This window comes from Chelmon rostratus, chromosome 4 (assembly GCF_017976325.1).
Source record: "Chelmon rostratus isolate fCheRos1 chromosome 4, fCheRos1.pri, whole genome shotgun sequence".
NCBI classification, from domain to species: Eukaryota; Metazoa; Chordata; class Actinopteri; order Chaetodontiformes; family Chaetodontidae; genus Chelmon; species Chelmon rostratus.
In genome coordinates, this window is record NC_055661.1 from 29318887 (window position 1) to 29343072 (window position 24186).

Sequence of the window (24186 nt, forward strand, 5' to 3'; positions counted from 1 at the left end):
TTGTTGTATATATAGGTTTGGAAAACCTTCCACAGCCTAGAAAATATTTGTATTTGTGTGACATCATCCAAATGTAAAGTACATGGGTCGAGTAGGAACGTGCTGGCAGGGACGGTAGGCAAAAACTGATGCACATGTGCCATGTGCTGCAGGAAAAATGTGGGAAAAGTCAAGAATGCATGTATGTATGTAAAGGTGTCATTATCCGGATATGGTATCCTGCTAAAGATCACATGTTAATCATATTCCAAAATATAAAGCAATTAACTTTTTAAATCGACTCTAACATGACACATGATTGTTTTTCATATGTTGTACTTGTGCTGTAACATGTTGGATTTAGTCAGAAACTGATACAAAACCTTCACACAGAGGAGAAACCAAAGAGTAAACCTGAATCCACATGTTATTCCACTGATCCTAACGGGAACAAGCCTCTCCCACAGTTACACCCCAGAGAACTGAGGGTCTGTGTTTGAACTCATCAAGATACGAAACCTGGACGTGGTCAGCCGACAATAAATTGCAGCTTTGTGGACATACTGTGTGCTTCTGTAGAAATTTAATGTCCACGTAAAACCTTTATTTCATATCTGTGCCGAGCAGAGAAAGTAGTCTCCATAAAATCGGCCCTGTTGGCATCACACCACCCACGCCGCCGTTTCAGGATTTATCTCCTGATGACACTGTTCAGGTTTCTGTCTGTGTTGTTGTAGCTTTCAGAGACTTGATCACAAATCTCAACGAAACAAAAGAGGAATAACATTTAAATTAAGCTTTAGGTTCGACTTTCCTTCTAATGGAGCAACAACAATCTGAATCTTTATCAGTAATAATGTCACTTCTACTTCATAGCAATCATCCAGACAGGCATAATGATCTCAGGGAAGCCTTCCTGCTTCTCGATGGCCAGGATCTCCAGGCCGGCCATGGCGATGATGCTCTTCATGATGTCCAGGTGGCGGCTGATGCTGCTGTCAATGGGGTCCAGCTTGCAGCCCTGCCGCGCCATATTATCCTTTATGATGATGACGCCATTCGGACGCAGACTTCTCTTGCATCGAATCAGGAAGTTCAGCAGGTCCTTGTCTGTGAGGTGGCCTGAGGAGAGAGACGGAAAAGGAATGCAGACAAAAAAAAAACAAACACAACCGAGATATCTGTCCCTGTTCCTGTGATTCCCAACTGATGTGCAGCAAAACTAGATGGAGTCAACAGCACTTGACATAAAAACAGCTTATATTGCTTCATCTACCAGTTTACTGCAATCTGGTGGCCAAGACAAGTGACATGATCATATTATAGCATTATATTTCTATTTCAAGGCCAGAAGTCCTTGTCTCCAGCTCCTGAGGGGCCTCGAGGCATCTCCAGGTCTGATGGGATATAATCTCTCCAGCGTGTTCTGGGTCTGCCTCGGGGTCTCATCCCAGCTACACGTGTCCAGAACACTTCCACAGGGAGGCCTCCAGGAGGTTTCCTGATCAGATGCTGGATCTCCTAAACTGCAGCTGCAACAGTGGTTCTACTTCAAGCTCCTTCAAAGATCCTCGTGCTACCCAAAGGCTTTCAGACACTGTCTGTCCTCTGGACCAGAGGTGCTGGAATAGATCAACAGGTGAATTCTGAGCTTCGCCTTGAGGCTTCGCTTCTTCTTCGCTTCAACAGTCTGATATGAAGCCCACATCACTGCCGACCTGGACCCATCTACCTGTTGATCTCATGCTCCATCATACCCTCACTGGTAGACAAGATCCAAATATACAAATCTGCACTTTGGACATCATCAATGTCCAAATGGTACCACAGAAATCAGTGAAGCAAAAGTACAAAGTACTTACTAAAAAACTACTGAGGGAGGTTCAAGTCATAGTCCAGGTGTGTAGTCAGGGTGGTGGAAGGCTGGAATCTGACTCTTTTGTTAATCACGACCATACTTAACTTGTCAAAACAACAATCTTTCCTGGACAGACAGGAATCACTGATTAATAAAGAGCATTAAATACGCCCATTTACTCACCCAGACAACTTTGGTGGCATTTGGAGTCGTTTTGAAGAAATTAGCCCCAGAGGAGGCGCATATATCCGTATAATGCGAGTACTCGGGGCATCCATGTGCAGCCTCTATAAACGCATAATCTGCAGAAACTCGTTCATATTCCAATATTTAGTTATGATATGCTGGTGCTATTCCCCTCTGAGCCAGCGGTCGGCTAGTTTAGCTGTAGTTTGGCACAGCTATGGTTCGTTACTGCGTATTCGTAGCCGACCACCGCAGAGTCAGCCGTGTTGTGGCTGGCTGCTCGCAGCGCCCGGCGTTCGGAAATGACATCATCCACGTCAGAGGTAGTTGTCTAGAGATGCCGGATGTTGATAACATGCCACCACGGGCTCAGAGGGGAATAGCACCAGCATATCAGAACAAAATATTGGAATATGAACGAGTTTCTGCAGATTATGCGTTATATAGAGGCTGCGCATGGATGCCCCGAGTACTCGCATTATACGGATATACGCGCCGCTCCTCTGGGGCTAATTTCTTCAAAACGACTCCAAATGCCACCAAAGTTGTCTGGGTGAGTAAATGGTATTTAATGCTACAAATAAGGTCCAGGTTGTAAATAACCAAAGTTATCCTTTACCCCAACATAAAGGCGTAGCTTGACCTGTGGATATTGTCACAACAGTACAGTTTCTCGATAGGCCCAGCCTGAGCGATGAGCAGACTGCAAACTGAGATCTCTCTCATACTTACATGCCACCCACTGCATCCAGATGACGTCGTACTTGTGTTTCGGAGGCGTGAACTCTTGCAGGTTGTAGCAGTAGTAGGTCTCAATGCGGTCGGCGTCGTCGCCAAGGTACTCCTCGTGTGCGTGGAGCAGGAAGTGCTCCATCATGTCCGCCATCTCCATCTTCTCGAACACAGGAAGGAGGACGCCTTTGGTCACACGGCCGATCCCGCAGCCACAGTCCAGGGCGCAGTGTGTTCCAGCCTTACCAGGACCCTGTGGGGGAAACAGGGGGGGGGATTATTCACTGTGGAAAAATTCAACCTTGTTTAGAGGTTTATCTGTTCTAAGGACAGTCAGTACAACTCCTCAACTGAAGACTGTTCATAATAAATCTGAGGCAACCATGAAAAGAAGAGCTGGATTTGTGTTTCACAGAAAACTAAATGTCAGTTTCCCTGCAGCATGTTATTACCATTTCTACAAGTCATCGAGGAGCCTATTCTTTATTTCCTGTGTTTCCAGATGTCAGGCCTCCGAACCTCAAAGCACCGACAGCACAAACAAGTAGACCTCAGTTCCTCAGGGCAGCGAAGCTATGAACTTTACCAGGAGGGAACAAAAGTCACCTCACTTGAATCATGTTGGTTTTTCTTCCTTTTCATTTGGTATTCTGACCTCACTCCAACCCCTCAGCATCGGGGGCCCCAGTGTGTGATTGTATGAGAGATGGGGCCCCGAGGAGCTCTGTGCTTGTTACAGGAGGCTTCCTGGTTTCAGTGAATTACTGCCACATTGCTGCGTGTGTATGTAGCTCACTTTAATCTGGATGTATTCTAAATCTTTTTCGCCCACACTTGTTTTTAATGGAGATCTCAGGTTTAAACAGGAGCTGTTCACAGCCAGGGAGGAGATGTTGGAAGAGGAGGGTGTGCGGCTGAGCACACACGTGTAGAAGAGTTGGTGGAAGACAGAGACGTTCAGGGTCTGTGAGTCCACATGAAAAGCTCAAACTGAATGTTTGGACATTTGATGCACACTCAGAAAATGAAGCAAACATCACATCAGTCTAAGAGACATGTACCAACCACGTGTTAGCTGCTACAATATTCCACTACATACCTGCCAGCTCTCCCCTTTTTGCCGGGTTCTGTTTTGTTGTTCCTCCCAGAAAACTCCCATAATTTTCATTATTAATGCATACAAGGGTCCCTAAGTTTTGTACGTTTGTCTGACATCCTCCAAGTTGCCAGATCATCTATGAAATATTCCACACACACGATCCACACATTACACACGATTCACCCATCTATCAGCCCAACCTGGCAACCATTCAAGGGTCAGCTGCTCTCTGCACAGGCAGACGGGTCAAAGTATGAGGGCAGGATGGTGGTCCACCTGAAAATCTAAATACTATAACCAACCCACAGACCCCCCCTAGTTAATGATAAGTGTATATTTATATGTATCCTGCTGCAGCAGGTGTAAATAACCTCTTGTACAATGAATGATCAATAATTCAGAAAACCACCATGTCAACAATGTCTAAAATCTAAAATATATTAGGAGAAAACTGCTCAGATCTACATGACCCAGTCACTCACAGCTTCTCGTGAACTCTTTTTGGCTGTTTCAAAACTTTTATTTGATTTAAGTTTGGAGGTTAAACTCAAGTTTAACAGTAGAAAAATGTCCTTTGTTCACATGTCAGGATGCATGTTGTGTTCTGTCGCCTGCATAATAAACACTGGCCTGAAGTCTGAGCCCACTGCCGTAAACTGAGTGAACTGGAGCTGAACTGAGCTTTGGAGCTGAAAGTACTCATTGATTAATCAATTACTCAAGAGCAATTATTCACCAAAGCTTTTGCTAATTGGTTAACTGTCTATGTTGTTTTAAAAGCAATAATTTCTGATTCACGATTCTTAGAATTTGCTGTGATCAACCATTTTCCTCTAACAATTCATAAACTACTTGATTATTCCAAAAATTACAAACTGTTCAATCTATAATTTAAATAATCGATCCCTGATATGAATTGATTCCTGATTTTCTGCATCAATATCATCAATAACAGTTGGTAACCTCTCATGGTCTCCTGACAGAGAAGGGGCTGCATGCTGAGAATAGAAAACTGACATTTAACTTATTTAGTGAACTGTAGTGGTGAACACTGAACCACAACTGAGCTGCGTTAAATCAGGGCTTGTTGTGTTTACATTAGCACCAGTGCAAAAGAAGCCACTTAGCCGTCTGCAGCTCCTTTAAAGCATCCAATCTTAGCAGTTTATAATTAGAGCTCCTGTAAAACTGATCCTCTAAATAACCTGGTCTCTGGGCCAAACCCGTTGCCCTGAATTAGCACTTGGACTCTCCCAGCACCTAAAAAAAAACCTCCTCTAGCGCTCACTGACATACACTCACTTGAACAAACAAAGATGTGTGCATGCATAAAAACATGTTGAGACATACGAGCGTAAGGAGGTTCAAAAGTGCAGAACTTTATGACATATGTCAAAGGAAGGGTTGGACTTTCTGGGACTTTCTGAGAGTTTTTGGGACTTTTTGGATGTTCTTATTCTCTTTAGATGAGAAGACTGACTCTTGTACACTGAACATGAAGCTGCAGCAGCAGCAGGTCATCTTAACATAGATTAATAACTGGAAACCAAAGGTAATGCACCTAACAGCACCTCTAAAGCTCACTAATTAATACGTTGTGTCTTGTTTGGTTAATTTATACAAAGATTCATCATTTTACAGCATGTTATTGCCAGATTATTTCTTCATCCTCTTAGTTATATATAACACTGTACATATTTCTCAAGAGAAAACACAAAGAACATCTCCTCCGTCTTCACTGTAAACTAGTTCGTGTTTGTAAAAGTAGACGACAGTGCAGACTGATTAGCAGCTGTTGGCTCGACCCTGCTGGTGTTTATGGGGCTGGCATCATGCTGCTATTAGAAGCTGCACTGAGGCCTCCTCCCATGCACGTGAAACAAGATGAATTCTTGTTGTACAGTCAGGATGAATTCCTCACCCAGAATAGATTCTACATTCGATGGATCACTGCCGCAGTGTAAATCGATACACACAGCGAACTTCAACGTGACTCACCACAAACCTCTTCAGAAACTGCCGGGAACCCTCCAGATCAACATTGCTTATCTCCACAAAATCTCCCATCATGCCCTCCTCCGAGGCGGGCACGTCCTGGTAGAACTGCTGAGCTCTGTAGTAGAACTGTTTTTCTCCTTTGATGTACTCACAGGTGACAGGAAACAGTTTCACTGAGGACGCAGACAGACATAAAGAGAGCAGAGGACAGAAGACAGCGTCATGTTGTTTCAGATTTAACAGTTTAATCTACCGTTTAAAGAAACTTTGCAGACAGATTGTCAGTGCTGGTGTCGTGACTCTTTCAAGTGACGACACCCAGCGGTGATGTCACCGTTTCCTGTACATCACAGGTGAGAGGTCAGGTGTAAAGCAGGTGTAAAATACAGCTCAGTGGGATATCAGGGTGTGTTGTGCTGGTAGCAGCTACAGTAGCCACAGAGGTCTGGTGAGATCACTTCTTCCTAACTTGTTGTCTTCAGCTGAACCAACTCAAGTGACTTCACATGTTTCACATATGCAGAAATACCCCCCAACACCTGGGAACAAATTGTTTGCTGGGGCTCCTCTTTGGTCACTCTTCAACATGCACTGCAGCTATTTCATATTAGATTTCCATCCAAGCCAAAGCAGAGATAACCCTCAATGACATCAACAAACACGTTTGTAGGTGCCATGAAGGTGAGGTTAAGATTTGATTATGCTCTTGATTTGTTTTGGTATTTTTTTGTTGTGATTGGTGGCAGTGATTTGTGGAATCTGGGTCACAGGAATATGGGCGGTGTCACTTAGTTGATTTAAGCACCTGTTCACCGGTGTTCACGAGGGAAGAGGTTTGAGTGGGTCGCCGTATTTTTTGTTGACCGCACCATGCACGTTAAGTCCATTGATCGCTGTTTGTTAAGTTGCTACGTTGTTTAAGTTGATTATCTTTTTTATTAAAGCACTTTTCTCTAAGTTATTCCTGTGTCGGCGGATCATCGGAGAAGCGCGTCAGACAAATGGACATGACAGTTAGTGCTGGAAGGGATGGATAACCTGGTTCTGATGATGTGTCTTCAGACTGAGAAGTTTTTAGAGGTGGTGTGACTGCATAGTAAATCAATTCAAAGATACAAGTGGACAGTAGCATCTCAAGGATTTATAACTAATTTTTTTTAGTTACTGGAAGGTAAAAGAAAAGAAGAGGAAAATCTAAATCTCCAGACAAAACAAAGTCTCCACACCACTCCAGCGCCTGAGGCCCCGCCCACCTCCATCTACTCTGTGCAGATAAGCAGCGATCAGCTGATTCATCCTCAGGAGACCATGAAAATCCAACCAACTGGCCAACTACACCAGCTGACGTCACCATCACGAAACAAGTCAGGATGTTGAGGATGATCACCAGATCTAACGCTCAGTGACTGTAGTTTTAGTCAATCAGGAGTTAGTAACAGGTTATTTCCAACTGTAGATGCAACAGGACACTGGACTGCTTGTTGTGGAGTTTAACACTGTTCACAATCTGAAACAAAATGTAGAATGATAATTTGATTACCGAAAGACTATAAATAAGGACGTGCTGTGCTACTCTGACACTGTGCCCAGCTTCAAGGATAATTTTGTTTTTTTACAACCTGGACCTAGCATTAAATACGACCATTTACTCCCCCAGACAACTTTGGTGGCATTTGGAGTCGTTTTGAAGAAATTAGCCCCAGAGGAGCGGCGCGTATATCCGTATAATGCGAGTACTCGGGGCATCCATGCTCAGCCTCTATAAATGCATAATCTGCGGCGAAACTCGTTCATATTCCAATATTTAGTTATGATATGCTGGTGCTATTCCCCTCTGAGCCGGCGGTCGGCTAGTTTAGCTGTAGTTTGGCACAGCTATGGTTCGTTATTGCGTATTCGTAGCCGACCGCCGCAGAGTTAGCCGTGTTGTGGCTGGCTGCTCGCAGCGTGCGGCGTTCGGTAATGACATCATCCACGTCTGAGGTAGTTGTCTAGAGACGCTGGATGTTGATAACATGCCACCACGGGCTCAGAGGGGAATAGCACCAGCATATCAGAACAAAATATTGGAATATGAACGAGTTTCTGCAGATTATGCGTTATATAGAGGCTGCGCATGGATGCCCAGAGTACTCGCATTATACGGATATACGCGCCGCTCCTCTGGGGCTAATTTCTTCAAAACGACTCCAAATGCCACCAAAGTTGTCTGGGTGAGTAAATGGGTGTATTTAATGCTACAAATAAGGTCCAGGTTGTAAAAAACGAAAGTTTTCCTTTAACATGATATAAGATAACAGGCTGGTCGATTCGTCTCTACTGTTGTGTGTCTACAAGCCTTTTAGGTCACCAGTTAGCAGGAAGTTGATGTTGCCGGGAAGCCGTGAACCTCGAGGGACACAAGACCACCGCAGCCCCACTTATGCTTGTCATTGTTTTGAAAGCGTTCAATTATGTGTTGCACTGCAGCAGTTATGTCACTGACATACTGTGACATTAAGAAACTTAACACTGGGCTTGTTAAACTATCCCAAACTCTCTCTGCTTCACTTCTGCTGAGCTGAAATAAATCCGGCAGAATGAACGCGACATTTCCGAAGGCTTAGGTGACACGCTGCGGGCGTAGAAGGGTGGAGGTGGGGGTCACAGACTGAAGTCCACCCACTTGTGCAGGATCTCCAGTGGCAGAATTCATGACACCACTGTGAAGCATTAGGAGGGGGGATTCATTCCCCTCCTCCATAGACACATCAGGACGGGGCAAAGAGCCAAGAGAGGGAGTGAACCGCTCGGCACCTGGAAGTCACGTTAAAAACAAGGTGTAGAAACAGACAATTCATGCCACGGCTCTCCCGGCTCGTGCCAGGAAATGTTTGAGGATTTCGTCATGGCATCAGGTTTTATGGGCGCATCTGAAGCGGGCGGTTACGTGTCATGTGACGCCTCAGGAAGGCTTTCAGAGGAAGGGTAAGTATAGAAACATCGAGCGAAGGGGGAGACAGCGTGACGACGATCATGTCTGCCAAGGAAGTCTCAGTCCATGGCCTCCATGTTCCTCTATCTCACACCTGCAGAGTGAACCAGCTCTTCAGAAGCTGACTTTTGCCCTTCAGCGTAACAGAAGAAGACGTCTGATTAAACCAAAGGGACAGAAGATTAATGTTTATTTCTGTGATGCCCCTCCAACTAGTGTACAGTATGTTTATTTTAGGTAGATTTTAGATTGACATTTACTGTATTAAGACATAAACAAGACAAAATCTATATTTGATTCCATCCAGTTGTGGCTGTAAATAATCTCTGACTGTCATGTATAGTACTGACTGACATGAGTTAGTGCTCTCATGCTTGCCGTGCCATGCCATTAATGGGCCTCGTATCGAGTTAGTGGTAAGAAAATAAGGCATCTCAGAGCCAGAATGACCATCAGGTCAGGATCTCCTGTTTCTGCAGCTCGTGGTCTCATGTTGGACTAACGCATAACCCGGGTCAGGGTCAGGTTCTACAATGAAGAGTAGCCCACGGTTACCATGGAGAGCTTGTTATAGGCCTGTTAATTCACTGACCGGCGTGTGCTGTGAAAAATAGATTTTTACATAAACACATTCTTAGATTATATTCAGTGAAATATGCTGGTTTGGTTTTCAATGTATTTTCACTGCAAGAATTTCTTTAATCATTAATAAGATAAGATAAGATAAGATAAGATAAGATAAGATAAGATAAGATAAGATAAGATAAGATAAGATACGATAAGATATACTTCCCCAGCTGGAGAAATTCGGGTGATGCAAGATCAAGATCCATCTCATGACTGTGTGTTCAGTACAGAGCTGCAGTCAGGAGGATGTGGTTAGCTTAGCCTCTAGCTTAGCATAAAGATCTGAGGCAGAGAGAAACAGCTGGCCAGGCCCTGACCACCTCCACCTCTAAAACTCAGTGATTAACATGTTCAATTCAATTCAATTCAATTCAATTCAATATTTTATTTATATAGCGACAAATCACAACTGAAGTTGTGTCGGGACACTTTCAATTTAGAGCAGGTACAGACCAAACTCTTCATCTGCAGAGACCCAACAATTTCCTCATGAACAAACACTTGGTTTGCATCTCGTTTATTTATTGTTCATGCCACAGAGAGAAATGTAGATTCACACGCTGTCCTTTATTATACAGATTTGGGGGATATCATTAGTATAAACAGTTCATTTCGAGTGTTGAAACAAACTAATCAGCTTGTTTGATGTGCAGGGACACGTGCTCTGATTCTGGAGGTGTGTTGGTGTTGTTGTAGCCTCTATGACCTGCAGTATACATGAGAGGGAGGCATGCTGGATTTCTGGGCTCATTAAGAGGATTAAACTTTCACAGGATTGCTGTGAGAGCAGCTGAAGTGTACACCTTGGATGAATGTATCACATTCACACAAAGATGGACTTTGATATGAGTGTTATTAGTAAATGTTAAGTGATGGAGGTGATTTAATCTTTTGAGGAGCGATCTGAATAATTGGTTGAAAGAATACAGAACAGTGACATATGACAGATCGGAGTTGTATATGGGGGAACTGGGAGCAGCCTCAGGCCCCTCCTGATGAGGCTGAGAAGGCTGAAACATCCGATGAATAAAGGTGGATAAAGTGTTTGTGCATCTGAACTGAAGCTCCTGCTGGTCTCCACCTCGCTGTGTGTGCTCTCAGTGTAAGAAGCTGTTTAATTCTAGCACAATGTTCTTTGTTAAAGGCAGATTACGTCACCTTTGCTGAGCGGTGGCCACAGGTGACAATAACAAGATGATGGAACAGTGAATTTCACCTTATTTTCTGTTAGATTCTGTTCATACGCTCACACTCCAGATCTGACAGACGAGTTTGTGTTGACACTGGACGTCCGCTCAGGATGATGTGTTGACGGAACACACGGACCACATTAACGGTCCACGCTGGCATACATCCTGCATGCATGCATGCACTGACACGCAGCCCAAAATATCTCGCTGAAGTTCAGTAACATTTGCCACCATAAGCTGCTGGTCATATCAAACCAAAGCGACAGCAGCAAAACCTCTCAGTGCACCGAGCTCAGAGGGCTCTAAAGGTTGTGCCTTAATGCAATAATGTGTTCACATTTTACTGTCCTGGAAACTATAAGTTCATACACATTTATCTTAAAATAAAGACTGAAAAACTCATCATGTTCCAGGTTTCAGTAAGGCTGAGAAACTGGCTCTGCAGTGCTTTTATTAGCAGCACTTGCACTGAGCATTCATGGTGCTCATGCAGGTTCACTGTCTTGTTAATACAGGAAAAAAAACAACTCATAAATCCAAACATATTCACTTATATTTACATTTTAAAGCTATGTGTGCATCTATGCATGCAGATTCTTTTTAGACTTGATCAGTAACAAGGTGGCAGGTAAAGGAGTGGACAAATGTCTGATATTAGCAGGTCGAACCAGAGTGCTGGCTGCTCCAGTAAAGCTCGCGGTCATTATCAGTGTTTCTGTGTGTTTGATCCCGTTTGGTATGAACACTGTTCGCATTACATCTGACCACTCTCCAAACTTTATTTTCCTAACTTCCAGCGAGCCATTTATTGGATTCACTCCAACATGTAAAACAACTTCAGAGAGATGATGGCATTATGGGTAATGCAGTACAGAGTTTTCCAATCAAATGCAATACCTTTTGATGAAGATGAATTTAAATAATGAAACGCACGATGTTCAGCAGCGTAAAGTGATTTGTACTGAAATCATGTTCAACCACTGTCATGCTTCCTCAGCTCTGCCTCCTCTTTAATGGGGTCAAGGGTCAAGAAAAGGCTGTAAATGTTGACCTGTTGACTGTGAGACTGTGTGAGGTCGGACCCGAGCGTGGCCCTTCTTCTTACCCACAGGAATCTTCTCCAGCAGGTAAAGGTAGCTGGCGAAGAACTCGCTCCTCAGCGTGTGGTGCAGGTGGAAGGACATGCTGTGGCGACACATGGTGTCATCTGTCTCTTTCCAGCGATCCCTGAACGCCTGGTGAGCGCCCTTGTACTCAAAGTTGGGTGATGAGCTGCTGCTATCGTCGTCGAGCGAAATCTCCATTGTGGCTGCACGAGGCCTCGCAGAGCTGCGCTGTTATCCCGAAGGTGTTTGAGAGCAGGAGTAGAGGAGAGTGACGCTCCGCGGCTACGGTGCCCTGTTTCTGCAGCTGCTGCTAAATCTGTCAAGCTGAGTGTTCAACACGTCTCTGCCAGCACTCAAGAGATCGGCGGAGATCTTTTTCAGGATGTCCCGCCAGATTTACAGATCACCTGCTGGGGACTCTGACTTGGGAGGAGTTAGGGAGGGGTGCTGGGGTATGGAGGGAGACGCATGCCGCCTCAGGACGAACAGAGGCAAATGAACTTCGGGCTGCAAATTCCAGCAGGAGATGAGTCCATACGTCTGACCGCAAGCCCTTGTTGCCACATAACGTGGCCCTAAAATTAGCAACGTCTTCTTGTGTTCGTACGTGTCTCCAGTTTCATACTGGCGCAACTCCGCAGACGCCAGAGAACAAAGCTGCAATTTAGGCTCCAAGTCATCCCATTCTCTTACAGACCAAAGTGGACATGGGATTTTTCTGTCTGTAAATTAAAGGGACAGTTCACCCCAAAATCAAAAATACATTTTCTCTGTTAACTATAGTGCTATTTATACATCTGCTGTGAGTTGTGGACGAATCGGCTGCACCAAAAAAGACCCAGTGACTGCAGATAATCCTCAGACCTTCTGAGCAGTTTCATGCAGGAACTACTTTCTATCGACCGAACCACACCTGACAACCGTGACTGCACCCTCTTCAGACATTACTAGCTTGTGGAGATTAGTTTGTAGCTTTCGTAAATCACTTCCAGACAAACATTTGGAGGTGGTTTGAGATGAAGTCAGATCTCTACAGGTGCGTCTCAGGCCGGCTGCTCTGGCCGCTCACATCGGATTTGAAAGTGTCTGAGCAGCATCCAGCGTGGCAGTGTACACCCAGTTCTTCTCCACAGTGTGACATGATGGATCCACATTTTTCATGCTCTTGCATAACAGTGTGGACAGCCTGTCCTAAAGATCTGATTTGACAGACAAACCCAGTTTATCCCTGTCCTCTCTGGTTTCATCGCATGTTCTGGGTTGTTGTTGGTATTTTTTTGCACTGTTTCCCTTTTTTGTTCCCGTGCACCCACCCCCCCAGCCTGCTTTTCCCTCCACACCTGCCCTGCTCTCAGTGTTTTCTCCAGCCAGTCAGCTCCTGCCTGCTCCTCATCCCCACTCACCTGCTCTCTGTTCCCTCATCAGCTCCTCGGTTCATTCATCGTGTGTTCTGATCCTGCGCTCGTTTATGGTTCTGTCTGTTTCTGACATGTGAGCCTGTTTTTGAACTTTGCTTTATTAAAGCCTTTTTCTGTTCAGCTTGTGCTTCCTGTGTGTGCACGTGGTTCCTCCTCCTGTCTGTCCTGGACTGGCCAGCCTGTTGCTTTTCTAATGGTGGTTAAATGCAGAAGATGCTCGAAACTTTTCTATACAAGTCCAAATTCAAGTCCTAAACTTTGTTTTGGGGGAAAACTCAGACCTGACAAACACACCTTTCCCCCAGCGACAACACAATGTGATTGGCTGCTGATAGAGTGATTCAGAGTATATCCAGCTGTCAGGAAAAGGAAGGGTTGATTCACTGCAGACTTGTATTTATTATCTTCTTCCTCTCTACATATGAATCTTTTAGGCTTGAGGAGGAAAAATCGCTCCAAGTCAAACAGCTAAAGTCCAGCTGAGAGTCTAAGTTGAACTGCGTCTTTTCTGTCGTGTTTAGTCTGAAGTCATCGTTCATCATGGCTTGAGTTCAGTGTGACCGCCGGTTAAATAACTCTCTGGGTTCTTCAAAGGTCATCACTGATTTATCTTTCAAAAACAAGGATGCTTAGCTCCAACTCGAGCATAACGATAATACATGAGGCGTGAAAACTTTGAATTTTAAATAGTTTAACTTTTCCAAAAGTTTGAGCCTGTGGAGGTTGAAGCTTTGCCCGAGTGCCTCCGTTATTGTGAGTCGAACAAAAGCAAAGTGTGTTCTTGTAGCATCAGTAATCATTCAGTCACCAGGGAATTCTGCTTATTTTGACCCACATGAGCCGCAGGCTAAATTTAGCACAGTGACATCAGCTGTCTCAAGGTGAGAAACTGACTGGTGCTGAGACAAGCAGATACTTCCTGAGAGCAGATTTACTATGTTACAGTATTGATTACACCTACTTGTCATTAGTTTCTTATTTGTGACTTTAATGAACTGGATACGTGGCTGGTGGAGCTCATATGTTTATGAAGTTTTCAAAATTCACATGAAAAAGTTATTACTGTAGTCTGAAAAGTCTGATTTCATTAAGACAAATGATCTGCAAGTGCACTTCACGGGAAAAGACACAACACTTAGGAGGAATCAGATGACAAAAATCAGATTACTGCCTCAACAAGGAGGAAGCTAAAGCGCACAAGATGAAATATAACAACACAGTTCTAGAAAACACAGACTGGATTGTTTAAGTGATGAACCGCAGCTCAGCCAAAGAGAATGAGCTGCTGGACTGAACACACACAAAGTATAAATAGTCAAAAGAAAGTTAAAGCAGGTGTCAGGTTACCTGACAAGGAGTGAAACAAACCCCAAGTTCACGGATCCTTTTTTACCTCACTTCAGGTCATGTTCAGCGGTATCTAACCCCTCGCTCACCCCGTAACCACACATATCTGCACGTACATTCCTGTCTAAAAGAGGAGGAGCTGTTTACACCAAACTGCTTTCTTCTTTAAATAACACTGAAGAATTTCTAGATCTGACAGTGAGATTCGTTGCATATTAAGTGCTTTATGTATCGTGAGGCAAAGAAAAGTCATTGTGAGATAACGCAAAAGAATTTGAGAGAAAACGTTCCAAACATGACCTTTCAAGGCCTCCGTAGGACTGATTTTGTGTGCTCCTCCTTAAATGCAGTATAGACTTTAAAATGATTAAAAATAGCTCAACTGCTCTGTTAAATAGTGCAACCAACAATGATCACAAGGATTCAGCGGTGTATAGATAATGGATGGATGGATGGAGTTGGTGAGGTTTTTGTATTTTGTATCAGACTGCATACATTATTTTCTCCATTAATCGATTGATTGTTTGGTTTGGAAACATTGTGAAAATAGTGAGAAATGTGGTGACAATAAGCCCAAAGTCACGCCTTCACAATGTTCATTTAGTCCAACCAACAGTCCAAAGCTCCACATTATTACAAATACATTCAAATTGGAAAGGAAAAGCAGCAAAATCAAACATTTATGAAGCTGGAATGGAGTCAAATTGTACCTTAAATTGGATCAGAAGTACAGTATTTGAATAAATGTACTGAGTTACATTCCACCTCTGGCTTCAGCAGCAGTTTATGTTCTCCATGTCTGGTGCAGCGGGCCTGCAGCAGCCTGGTCCCCCGCGCCCACAGGTGGCAGCAGCGCGATCGTCCTTCACACTGCACGCTGGGAGCTGTGCTGCCGCCTGGCAACAAGCTGAGGAGAGAGAAAACATCCGCCCTGTCTGCATCAGCATCAGCCGGTGCAGCTGGGACGAAAGGCACCTGATGTGGGCTTCTCCTCGTATCTAAAATGGACAGTTTGCAGGCAGGAGATCCGCGGTATCTGAAAAGGTAACAGCCGCTAACGTTAGCTTGTTTCTGCTCGTACCGTTAGCGACCAGGTCGGTGAAGCGGACAGCAGCAGGATGCTCAGCCGTTCCCTGACGGTGTGACAGGCCGTTAGAATGATGGCCGCAAGGATAACCGACTGTTCTGTTACCAACATTCATGATAATGCGTTTTTGTGGAAGAACCACCGTGTTAAGGTAGCTGTCAGTAGCTACCGTTAGCCTGATGTTAGCTAACCTGTACGTCTGTCAAGATGACGAATCGACGATCGATCAGTTTGGGGGTTAAAAAAATCCCCAGCAATCTTCGATTCAGGAATTTACGAGCTAAGTTAATGTTCAACGAGGCATTTTACTGTGCTGCAGCAAAATTAATGTTTTAAGGAGCGTAATTAGCTTTTAAAGAAAAATCTGATCTACAGACACAGTGTGGCTGTTAGCATTAGCTTACTTTGAAACGGTTAAAATGAAACAAACAGTTTACATTAAAACACAAACCTAATGTGTATAATCAGTGCAGATCTGCTCTCAGTCCTGGTCAGAAACAAAGTGTTGTGTCTGCACTACATTACACATTAAACAGGATCTGTGACCTGCAGCTTTAGTTTAATACACACAGCACAGATACTGTGATGTTTAATACATTCACACATCAGTCTTCTTACAGATTAATGCCTGTTTTTAAAAAGCTGATGAATTAATCTGGTCAGATGTTCTTGAAATGATTTACATCAAAGAGTAACTGAACTTTGACTCTACCTGGTGTTACACCTGGAAATATTCTGCTGCCATTTTTTTAAATTTAATTTTATTTACTTTAATAATCCCAAACTGGGAAATTACCGTCACACATGCACCATGCAGTGAAACACACAGGTTAAGTGCCTTGGTCAAGGGCACATCAGCCGGCTAATGGAGGGGGAGAGGATACTCGACCACACCCAAATTTTTCCTGCCAGTCCGGTGAGGGAATCGAACCGGCGACCTTCCAATCACACATAGACACACTACCTGCTGCTACACTATTAATGCATTTGACTATAATCATTTTAGTTCATGCTTACTGAATAACATTCATTTTGGATGGACTGTAACTGTGAATAAACTGAACTGAATCAAACCACCACGAGCATTTAGTCTGTTTATCTTAGGTGAGAGAAATGAAACGCAGTGAAGTCGCTGTGGTACGTTAACATTAAGAACATGCTAACTTTGCCTCTTACAGGAGAGTGAAGGGCTGCACCCTCGATGTCCACCCGACTGAGAAAGCCCTCGTGGTTCAGTATGAGGTGGAGGCGACGATCCTGGGGGAGCTCGGGGGCCCGATGGTTGGAGAACGCAAAGAGTGTCAGAAATTGTGAGAATTATACACTATCACTAAATACAGGCTTCAGAACGTGCTGTCATACAGGTGTTCTTCTGTCTGTGTACGATTTAAATAAAAATAACTCAAGACGTCAAACAAAATCCCAGTTTGTATCTGTTTAATTTAACTTCAGACCTTTAGACGTCTGAAAACCAGCTGTCTTCTTACCTGCTGTAATTTCACTTGTCTGTATGTTTATTTCCTCCTCAGGATTCGCCTGAAAAGCTTGAACGCCCACACAGATACGTCCTCTCTGGCCCGGAAGGTTGTGGAGGAATGTCGTCTGATTCACCCGTCGAAACTCCGCGAGGTGGAGCAGCTGCTCTTCTATCTGCAAACCCGCAAACAGTCAAACGGTACTGAAGAGTTTGTGGTCGCCACTCTGCAAACGGCACTGATGTGTTCAAAGTTTCAAATACTCCTCAGAGTTAAAAAGGAAGTGATTGTGATGCTGAACGTTTCCTTTCGCAGACAACCAGGAGAAGAAACGCATCTCACCTCGAGACTTCACACCTTATGCAGGAGTGGAGGTAAGAGCTGAGAGAGGAACGAGTGCGAGTGTTTTTATGTGTGTTTCTGCACATGTCTGTTAGGGCTGCAGCTGACACGTGTTTTCATTGTAGATACAGTACAGTGTGTGTGTGAGTGTGTGTGAGTGTGTGTGTGTGTGTGTGTGTGTATTAATATACCTCCTGATGCTGAGCTGTTTTGTTTCCCTTCAGTTGGACGAAGAGGCGAGCATCAACAGCATCGATGAGTACGTGGAGCTGCTTTATGAAGGCGTCCAGGAGAAGATCAGAGGAGCTACACTCATCTTCCAGCTGGCTCGTAACCCTGACAACCTGGAGGAACTCTTACAGAACGGTACCTCCCACTGTGTGGCAAAGAATTACTTTATTCAGCTTCAGGGGTCGCTTCAGCCAATTACAAAGAAAACTAATTTCCTCTTTATTGTTTATCTGTCACACAGAACATGTTTACAACCACCACCAAGATAAGATAAGATAAGATAAAACTTTATTTATCCCCAGCTGGGGAAATTTGGGCATTACAGCAGCATGTGTAGCAGCGGGAAGAGAAATAGCAGCAGAGGTAGAGAACATTTGAAAAAAAACAAAATACAAAATAAAAAGTAGACTATATATATATGTACATATTATACAAACAAAAAGAAATTTGACTATATAAAAGAAAAATAAGGTATGTAGAAAAAAATTATAAAAAAAATATGTAAAAAGTATTTATTGCCCCAATAGCTGTGGAAAACGAACAATGTTAGCTGCCTTCAGATTAAAAAAAATAATAAATAGTGTTCCTACTATTGCACAGAAAATAAAAGTATACAAAAACAGTAAATGATATGTAATATTGCACAAATAGTAACTGTCAAACAACAGTGTTCGGGGACCAGTCCAGTTCATTGTTTAGGTGCACACACAGGTTTTTGTACTCCTCCACGATCTCAATGTCAGATCCCTGGATGCACACCGGTGTAGTCTGTGGTGCTTTCCTGTGGAAGTCAATCACCAACACCGAAATGTTGATTTTCCATCATAATATCAGAACATGATGCTTCTATTCAGCTGCTAGTTTAACAGTTTATTACGAGACAAGATGACATCCTGGTGTTTATCTGCTGTTTTTTTTAATCAGACTCAGAGAGCGAGGTGTTGAACCTTAATACTGTGATGTAACACAGTGGCACAGTGTGTCAAAAACTGGCTTTGCACATCTGGTCAGATTCACCGTTCTGTTTACTTTCTTTGATCGCGGAGCTCCAGATTCAAATCAAAATATCATCAATCGTAGATTTTATTTAGACGAAGCTTCTGCACAGCCAAACATGTTGGCACCAGTATGAAAAAAAGTCTCTAATGAGACCCAGTCCTCCAGTTTCAGGTCCAGAGAACACTGAATAAAAAAGAAACGTCACATGACAGATTTAAATCAATACATTCATTCACACTTCAGTTAGTAATTAGTTGACTAAGCACAATTTATAGCTTCTACATCTGGGAGGTAATGAAGGTCCACAAAGGTCCATTTGACATAAATGTCATCTGATCACGTCAACAAGAGTCTACAAGTGGACCGTCGACAACAATGGTGTCCTCTGCAGGCCCCCAGTGGAGTATAAACAGTATGTCCACTGTCCATGTCCATTTCTTGTATATCTGTCCCGTCATATAGTTCTGCTGTTTGACAAAACACTGGTGGAGCTCCAGTAGAGAGATATGCTCTGCCAAGTCAAGTCAATGTTCCTGCCTCAGAGGGCTTTACAATCCACACAGCAAACCTCACCTCCTTACACTGTCAATTCAGATAAAAAACCTCCTGAAACCCCTTTAACAGGGACAAACTGGGCTGCTCCATGCCAGAATTAGATTTTCACCTAATGGTTAATCAGAAGTTGACCTAAAAAACCTCGTGAATGGAGTTTGTGTCATGTGATTGGCCTCCCTGATCTTTTTCTGGCCATCCAGCCACTGTTGGTGTGACAGCTGAGAAACGTCCATGTGCAGAGGAAGACCTTGAGATGTGGCTGACAGCGCTGCAGAGGTCAAAGATGAACTTTCACGCTCAATTATTCAGAGTGTTCATTTTCTGAAAACAATTTTTCTGTTGCGAAAGTGGATCCGATCGCCAAAAAGTTCAGAAGTGCAAACCTCGGCCGTGTTCCGAACTCAAGCTGGAGCACGAAGGCCGTCTTTTTCTGACTGGACCGATCAGAGTGCTGCTCGAGAAGAATCCGCTGGCTTTTATCAGCTCTGCTCCCATTTTAAAGAAAACACAGCTCAGCTCCAGTTCGGCTCCCTTCCCTGACAACCGGCCTGTTTCTCCCACAACAGCACGGAGCCGCCGTCCTCTGCAGCCGCGCTCAGATGGCACGGCTTCATTTGTAACTGTCATAATGTGCCGTCAGCTCGCTCCGTCTGCCGCACCGCATCAGCCGGGCCGATGTTGATAAGAGCCGCGTTTTCGTGCGAACCGCGAGGCCCGGGGTCAGCCTGGAAAGAGGAGACGGACCGTGGGACGCGTGTCTTTACGTGGAGAAGCACCTATAGCTCAAAACTCCCAGGAGCCTCTGACCATAGCACTCCCCCACGCCGCGTCTTTAGATGAAGCTCCAGCTGCACACGCACACGCACACACACACACACACACACACACACACACAAACACACACACACTGATCTTAGTGTTCCTTTCTCATCCGTAGCTTTTCATTCCCGTCCGGCTTCCTTTAGTCTGACCTGTTTTTATGTGTGTTTGTCTATGTGCATCATGTGTCTTTACTGATGTGTGTGTGTGTGTGTGTGTGTGTGTGTGTGTGTGTGTGTGTGTGTGTGTGTGTGTGCGTGCTCAGAGACGGCCCTCGGAGCCCTGGCCAGAGTTTTGAGGGAGGACTGGAAGCAGAGTGCGGATCTGGCAACAACCATCACTTACGTCTTCTTCTGCTTCTCCAGGTAAACTGACGCCACTCGTGTCTGCATCAGATTCTGTCTCTTTGTTCCAAAGTTGCATTGAAATATTTTAAACCTGGTGCTTTAAGAGCCGTGGTTTTGTTTCATCATAGCTTTGATCTGTGGCCGCAGACTTTGAGGGTTCCAGTCCAGACTGATGTTTTTTGGGGAGTTTTAAGCTTTATTTATAATGTTTACCTCTGTCGACTGCACCTTCGACGTGCAGCCCGACATGTCTGCTCACATGGAACACGTGTGCAGACATCCAGCGTAGTAAAACCAGCACTGAGTGCTCGTCCACAGTCTGTCTGTGGTCCACGTCTGTCTGTGGTCCACAGTCTGTCTGTCTGTGGTCCACGTCTGTCTGTGGTCCACGTCTGTCTGTGGTCCACAGTCTGTCTGTCTGTGGTCCACGTCTGTCTGTGGTCCACGTCTGTCTGTGGTCCACGTCTGTCTGTGGTCCACGTCTGTGCCTTTGACTCGTTATGATTTACATCAATACGTTCTCAGTGTTTCTGAGAGAGTTTCCCAAATACGTCTTGTTACGTTTTCATGAAATCAGATACTGTAGCGTGGACTCATCCATCACTAGCAAGACCATACATGGCCAAAAGTATGTGGACAGCCGAACAGAACGTCCATATGAGACGGTTGAATGTGTCGTTCCGAGTCCACGCGCATTAATCAATGAGGTCTGGCTCACAGCCGGCGTTCCGCTTCATCCCAGAGGTGTTGGATGGGGTTGAGGTCAGTTCTTCCAGATCAGACTGGTGAAACAACTTCTTTCTGGAGATGCACACAAACTAGCTGGAGGGACACAGTGTAGAATATCATGGCCTGCTGCAGCGTCAGGATTTCCTTTCACAGACCGAAGGAGCCTGAAGTAAGAAAAACAAACGCAGGTTTAAAGTACACGAGACCTGTCCACGTATCGTCTATATCCTCATGAATTTGAAGCAGAAGCATTGTGGCAGTCGTATGGACGGTCGCCTCTTTGTCTGCAGTGTTTCTACATGTCAGACTGAACAGTCGGCTGCCTCTGCTCTCCTCTCCCCTCACTGCCCCCCCCCTCTCTTACAGTAGTCGTCCACCTCTGGCAGCATACCTAGTACTGAAGTTTCACTCTCCGACTGGAGGTTAGGAAACACTAAAATTAGCCCTCACTAGAATAATACATAAATGTCTGTCAGAGCTGATTTAGGCTGCGGGGGGACGTCTGTGTCTGAAAACCGATCGTCACTCTTGGCTCGTGTCCATCTCCGTGTTACGGTGTTTGGATTGTGAAACGGTTCAAGTTGGACTGATTATAAGTCAGACCAGGACGTACTGTTTGACTGAACGTGTTTTGACTTTGACAGTTTACTTTGTAAACTACTTCAGGGGTGACGGATTGGGTCATTTTAACGACAGCTCCCAGCGGGGATCCCACACCCCCCAAAAAAAGTTTTGAAAATGGAGTTTTGGATAAATGGATGTCTTTTTTCCTCCCTCCGTCTTAATTCTCTCCTCTAGTTTCTCCCAGTTCCATGGCCTGGTCACACATTTTAAGATTGGGGCCCTGTGTATGAACATCATCGAGCACGAGCTGAAGAGGCATGACCTCTGGCAGGACGAGCTGCAGAAGAAGAAGAAGGCCTATATCCTTTTCTCAGAGCCATGAACTGAAATCTTTTCATCTGAAAACCAGTTTTTACTGATGGTGTCTGTATGGAAACTCTGTTATCCATCTCAAACTCAGTATTGTGCTCTGTTTAATGTTTTTTGTGTAAATTTGAGCTCCTTGACTGATTTTACATGAAGAATCTTCTGAGAACCAAAATCTGAAGAAAGAACACGAGAAGTCTTTCAGAAAGTACCGGAGTCTTCTGAACAAGCAGGAGCAGCTTCTCAGAGGTACTGACCGCGCTCCTCAAACCTTTTTCTCCATGAGGATGCCAAACGCATCTTACCTGCGGTGTCCAGCAGGTGTGGCTGCATCATGTTCTGACTGTCGCAGCTGCTGAAGATGATCCAGCCATCAGTACGTGCTGATCGTGTTTATGCATCTCTGAATCAGGACATTCACTTAACTTTAAAGCAGCTGTTATCAGTATATTTAGAGTGAAATCAAATTACCGTGTGAAAGCCATCCCTCGTTGCTTATCTGTCTGGCCTGGAGTTCACTGTTCTGGGTCACTCTCAGCGTTTCAGCTGTGAAAAGCCTCTGATCACTGCCTGCTGAGCAGCAAACAGCAGATGAACACTGTCAGAGACCAGCTGGTGAACATGGTGGAGCATTGAGCAGCTAAAGAGCAGATATTAACCTCAGGAGCTGGTTTCATCCTGTCAGTCACATGCAGCAGTCGACTGAGCGGAGCCACCAACTCTCTTTAGAAACAGAACAAGCTGAAACTACATGTACTGTCGTTTTTTTTGTTTTTAGGTTACTGGAGTAGTTTTCTCCAGATTTAACTGAATTTGGCGTCTGTCAGACTGTTTTGAATAAGGTGCTATGAACCAACAGCAGCCTCCTCGCAGCGACTCCAGCTGCGTTTGTTTAGCCTCTGCGGCCGTCCGTCCTGCCAGCGAGCCGAACGGACTTTATTTACAGTCTCAGCGGAGACGTTTCCAGCTATCAGATATGTTCGGCATCTACAGTACGTGTGTTTAATGCAGACATTAAAACCTTGCTGTCATTGGTATGAAAATTATTTAACTGCAGTGAAGATTGTGAAGTTTGTGAGATGACACAGTTTGGAAAGTTGCTTTTCTTACTTTGTCAAGATTCAGATTTTAGTCAAACAGCAGTTTTCTAAACAAAACTTGCAGAACATATCAAACAGGAGGATCGTGACAGAAGTGCTGACGTGAAGTGATCGCCAGGAAATTAATCAGTGACAAATTTGATGTTCAAGTCGTTTATCCAGCAGTAACTGGAGACGCGTGTTTGTTTCCGGCCTCTCCAGTGTGAAGATTTGCAGCTTCTCTCTCATATCTGTCAATATCTTTGAGCTTTGGATTGTTGGTCTGACAGAACAACTTACGATGTCACTCTGGGGGTTATGTTGGGCTTTTTGACACTAAACAATTAACTGATTATTCAGAAAGATAATTAAGAGATTAATTGATGATAAAAAATAACTGTTGCAGCTACAAGTGGCAGAAGAACAAGTCAGTTCGATTAGGAACGACGTGAAAAAGCAGAGTGATGTTGAGAAAAGCGAGTGATGTTTAACGGATGATCGTGTTTGGCCCCGCAGTCGCTCTGTGTCTGCTGCTGAACCTGGCCGAAGACACCCGCACCGAGCTGAAGATGAGGAACAAAAACATCGTCCACATGCTGGTGAAGATCCTGGACCGGGAGGACGAGGAGCTGCTGCTGGTGGTGGTCTCCTTCCTCAAGAAGCTCTCCATCTTCCTGGAGAACAAGAACGACATGGTGAGAGGGCGAAGGGGAGAGGACGAGTTCAGGGGGGGGTTCAGATAAACTGTGTGTGCCGTGATGACATGAAGTCAGTATTTCTGTTTCACACTTCGCTCTTCGTCTGCTGGCATCGTAGCACCCCGCAGCTGTCACATACAGGTGGAAAAGCGAAGGCGTCCACATAGTTTTGGCCTCGTGTGGCGACGCTCTCGCTCTGTTTTGCTTTTTGATATTTGTTGATATAAAAATGATGTTTTGTTTTACAGTATACCCTTGTTTTTCACGGGGGTTACGTTCCAAAAAGAACCCGTGATAGGCAAAATCTGTGAAGTAGAAACCTTTATTTTTTTTTTTACAATTATTATACAATTAAATACTCTATTATACATTGAAAAGAAA

At 44.4% G+C, this 24186-nt stretch overlaps 2 protein-coding genes across 2 annotated transcripts in view; one reads left to right on the forward strand and one right to left on the reverse strand.

Moving 5' to 3' along the window:
- Positions 1-815: 815 nt before the first annotated feature.
- ntmt2 (N-terminal Xaa-Pro-Lys N-methyltransferase) lies at positions 816-11947 on the reverse strand. The gene is made up of 4 exons (XM_041934663.1): positions 11749-11947; positions 5853-6025; positions 2756-3008; positions 816-1101 (listed from the first exon to the last, which is right to left on the reverse strand). The coding sequence occupies exons 1-4, from the start codon at positions 11945-11947 to the stop codon at positions 845-847; spliced, it is 882 nt and encodes a 293-aa protein (XP_041790597.1). The 3' UTR covers positions 816-844.
- Positions 11948-15434: 3487 nt separating this feature from the next.
- kifap3a (kinesin-associated protein 3a) overlaps positions 15435-24186 on the forward strand; it is a 32995-nt gene continuing 24243 nt past the window's right edge. Inside the window, exons 1-9 of the mRNA XM_041934662.1 lie at positions 15435-15558; positions 16780-16911; positions 17131-17276; positions 17392-17450; positions 17643-17784; positions 20288-20387; positions 21897-22021; positions 22179-22277; positions 23624-23802. Of these exons, the coding sequence (XP_041790596.1) occupies positions 15518-15558; positions 16780-16911; positions 17131-17276; positions 17392-17450; positions 17643-17784; positions 20288-20387; positions 21897-22021; positions 22179-22277; positions 23624-23802 (1023 nt within the window). The 5' untranslated portion in view covers positions 15435-15517. The remainder of the gene's footprint in view (positions 15559-16779; positions 16912-17130; positions 17277-17391; positions 17451-17642; positions 17785-20287; positions 20388-21896; positions 22022-22178; positions 22278-23623; positions 23803-24186) is intronic.

Bases quoted from the DNA above. Each gene is read 5' to 3' on its own strand.
- ntmt2 (XM_041934663.1), bottom strand. From the start codon at position 11,947: ATGGAGATTTCGCTCGACGACGATAGCAGCAGCTCATCACCCAACTTT. The intron at 6,026-11,748 runs GTAAGAAGAAGG...CTGCGTCCTCAG, and splicing joins GCTGGAGAAGATTCCTGTGG to TGAAACTGTTTCCTGTCACC. The intron at 1,102-2,755 runs GTAAGTATGAGA...CTCTCTCCTCAG, and splicing joins CTGGATGCAGTGGGTGGCAT to GCCACCTCACAGACAAGGAC.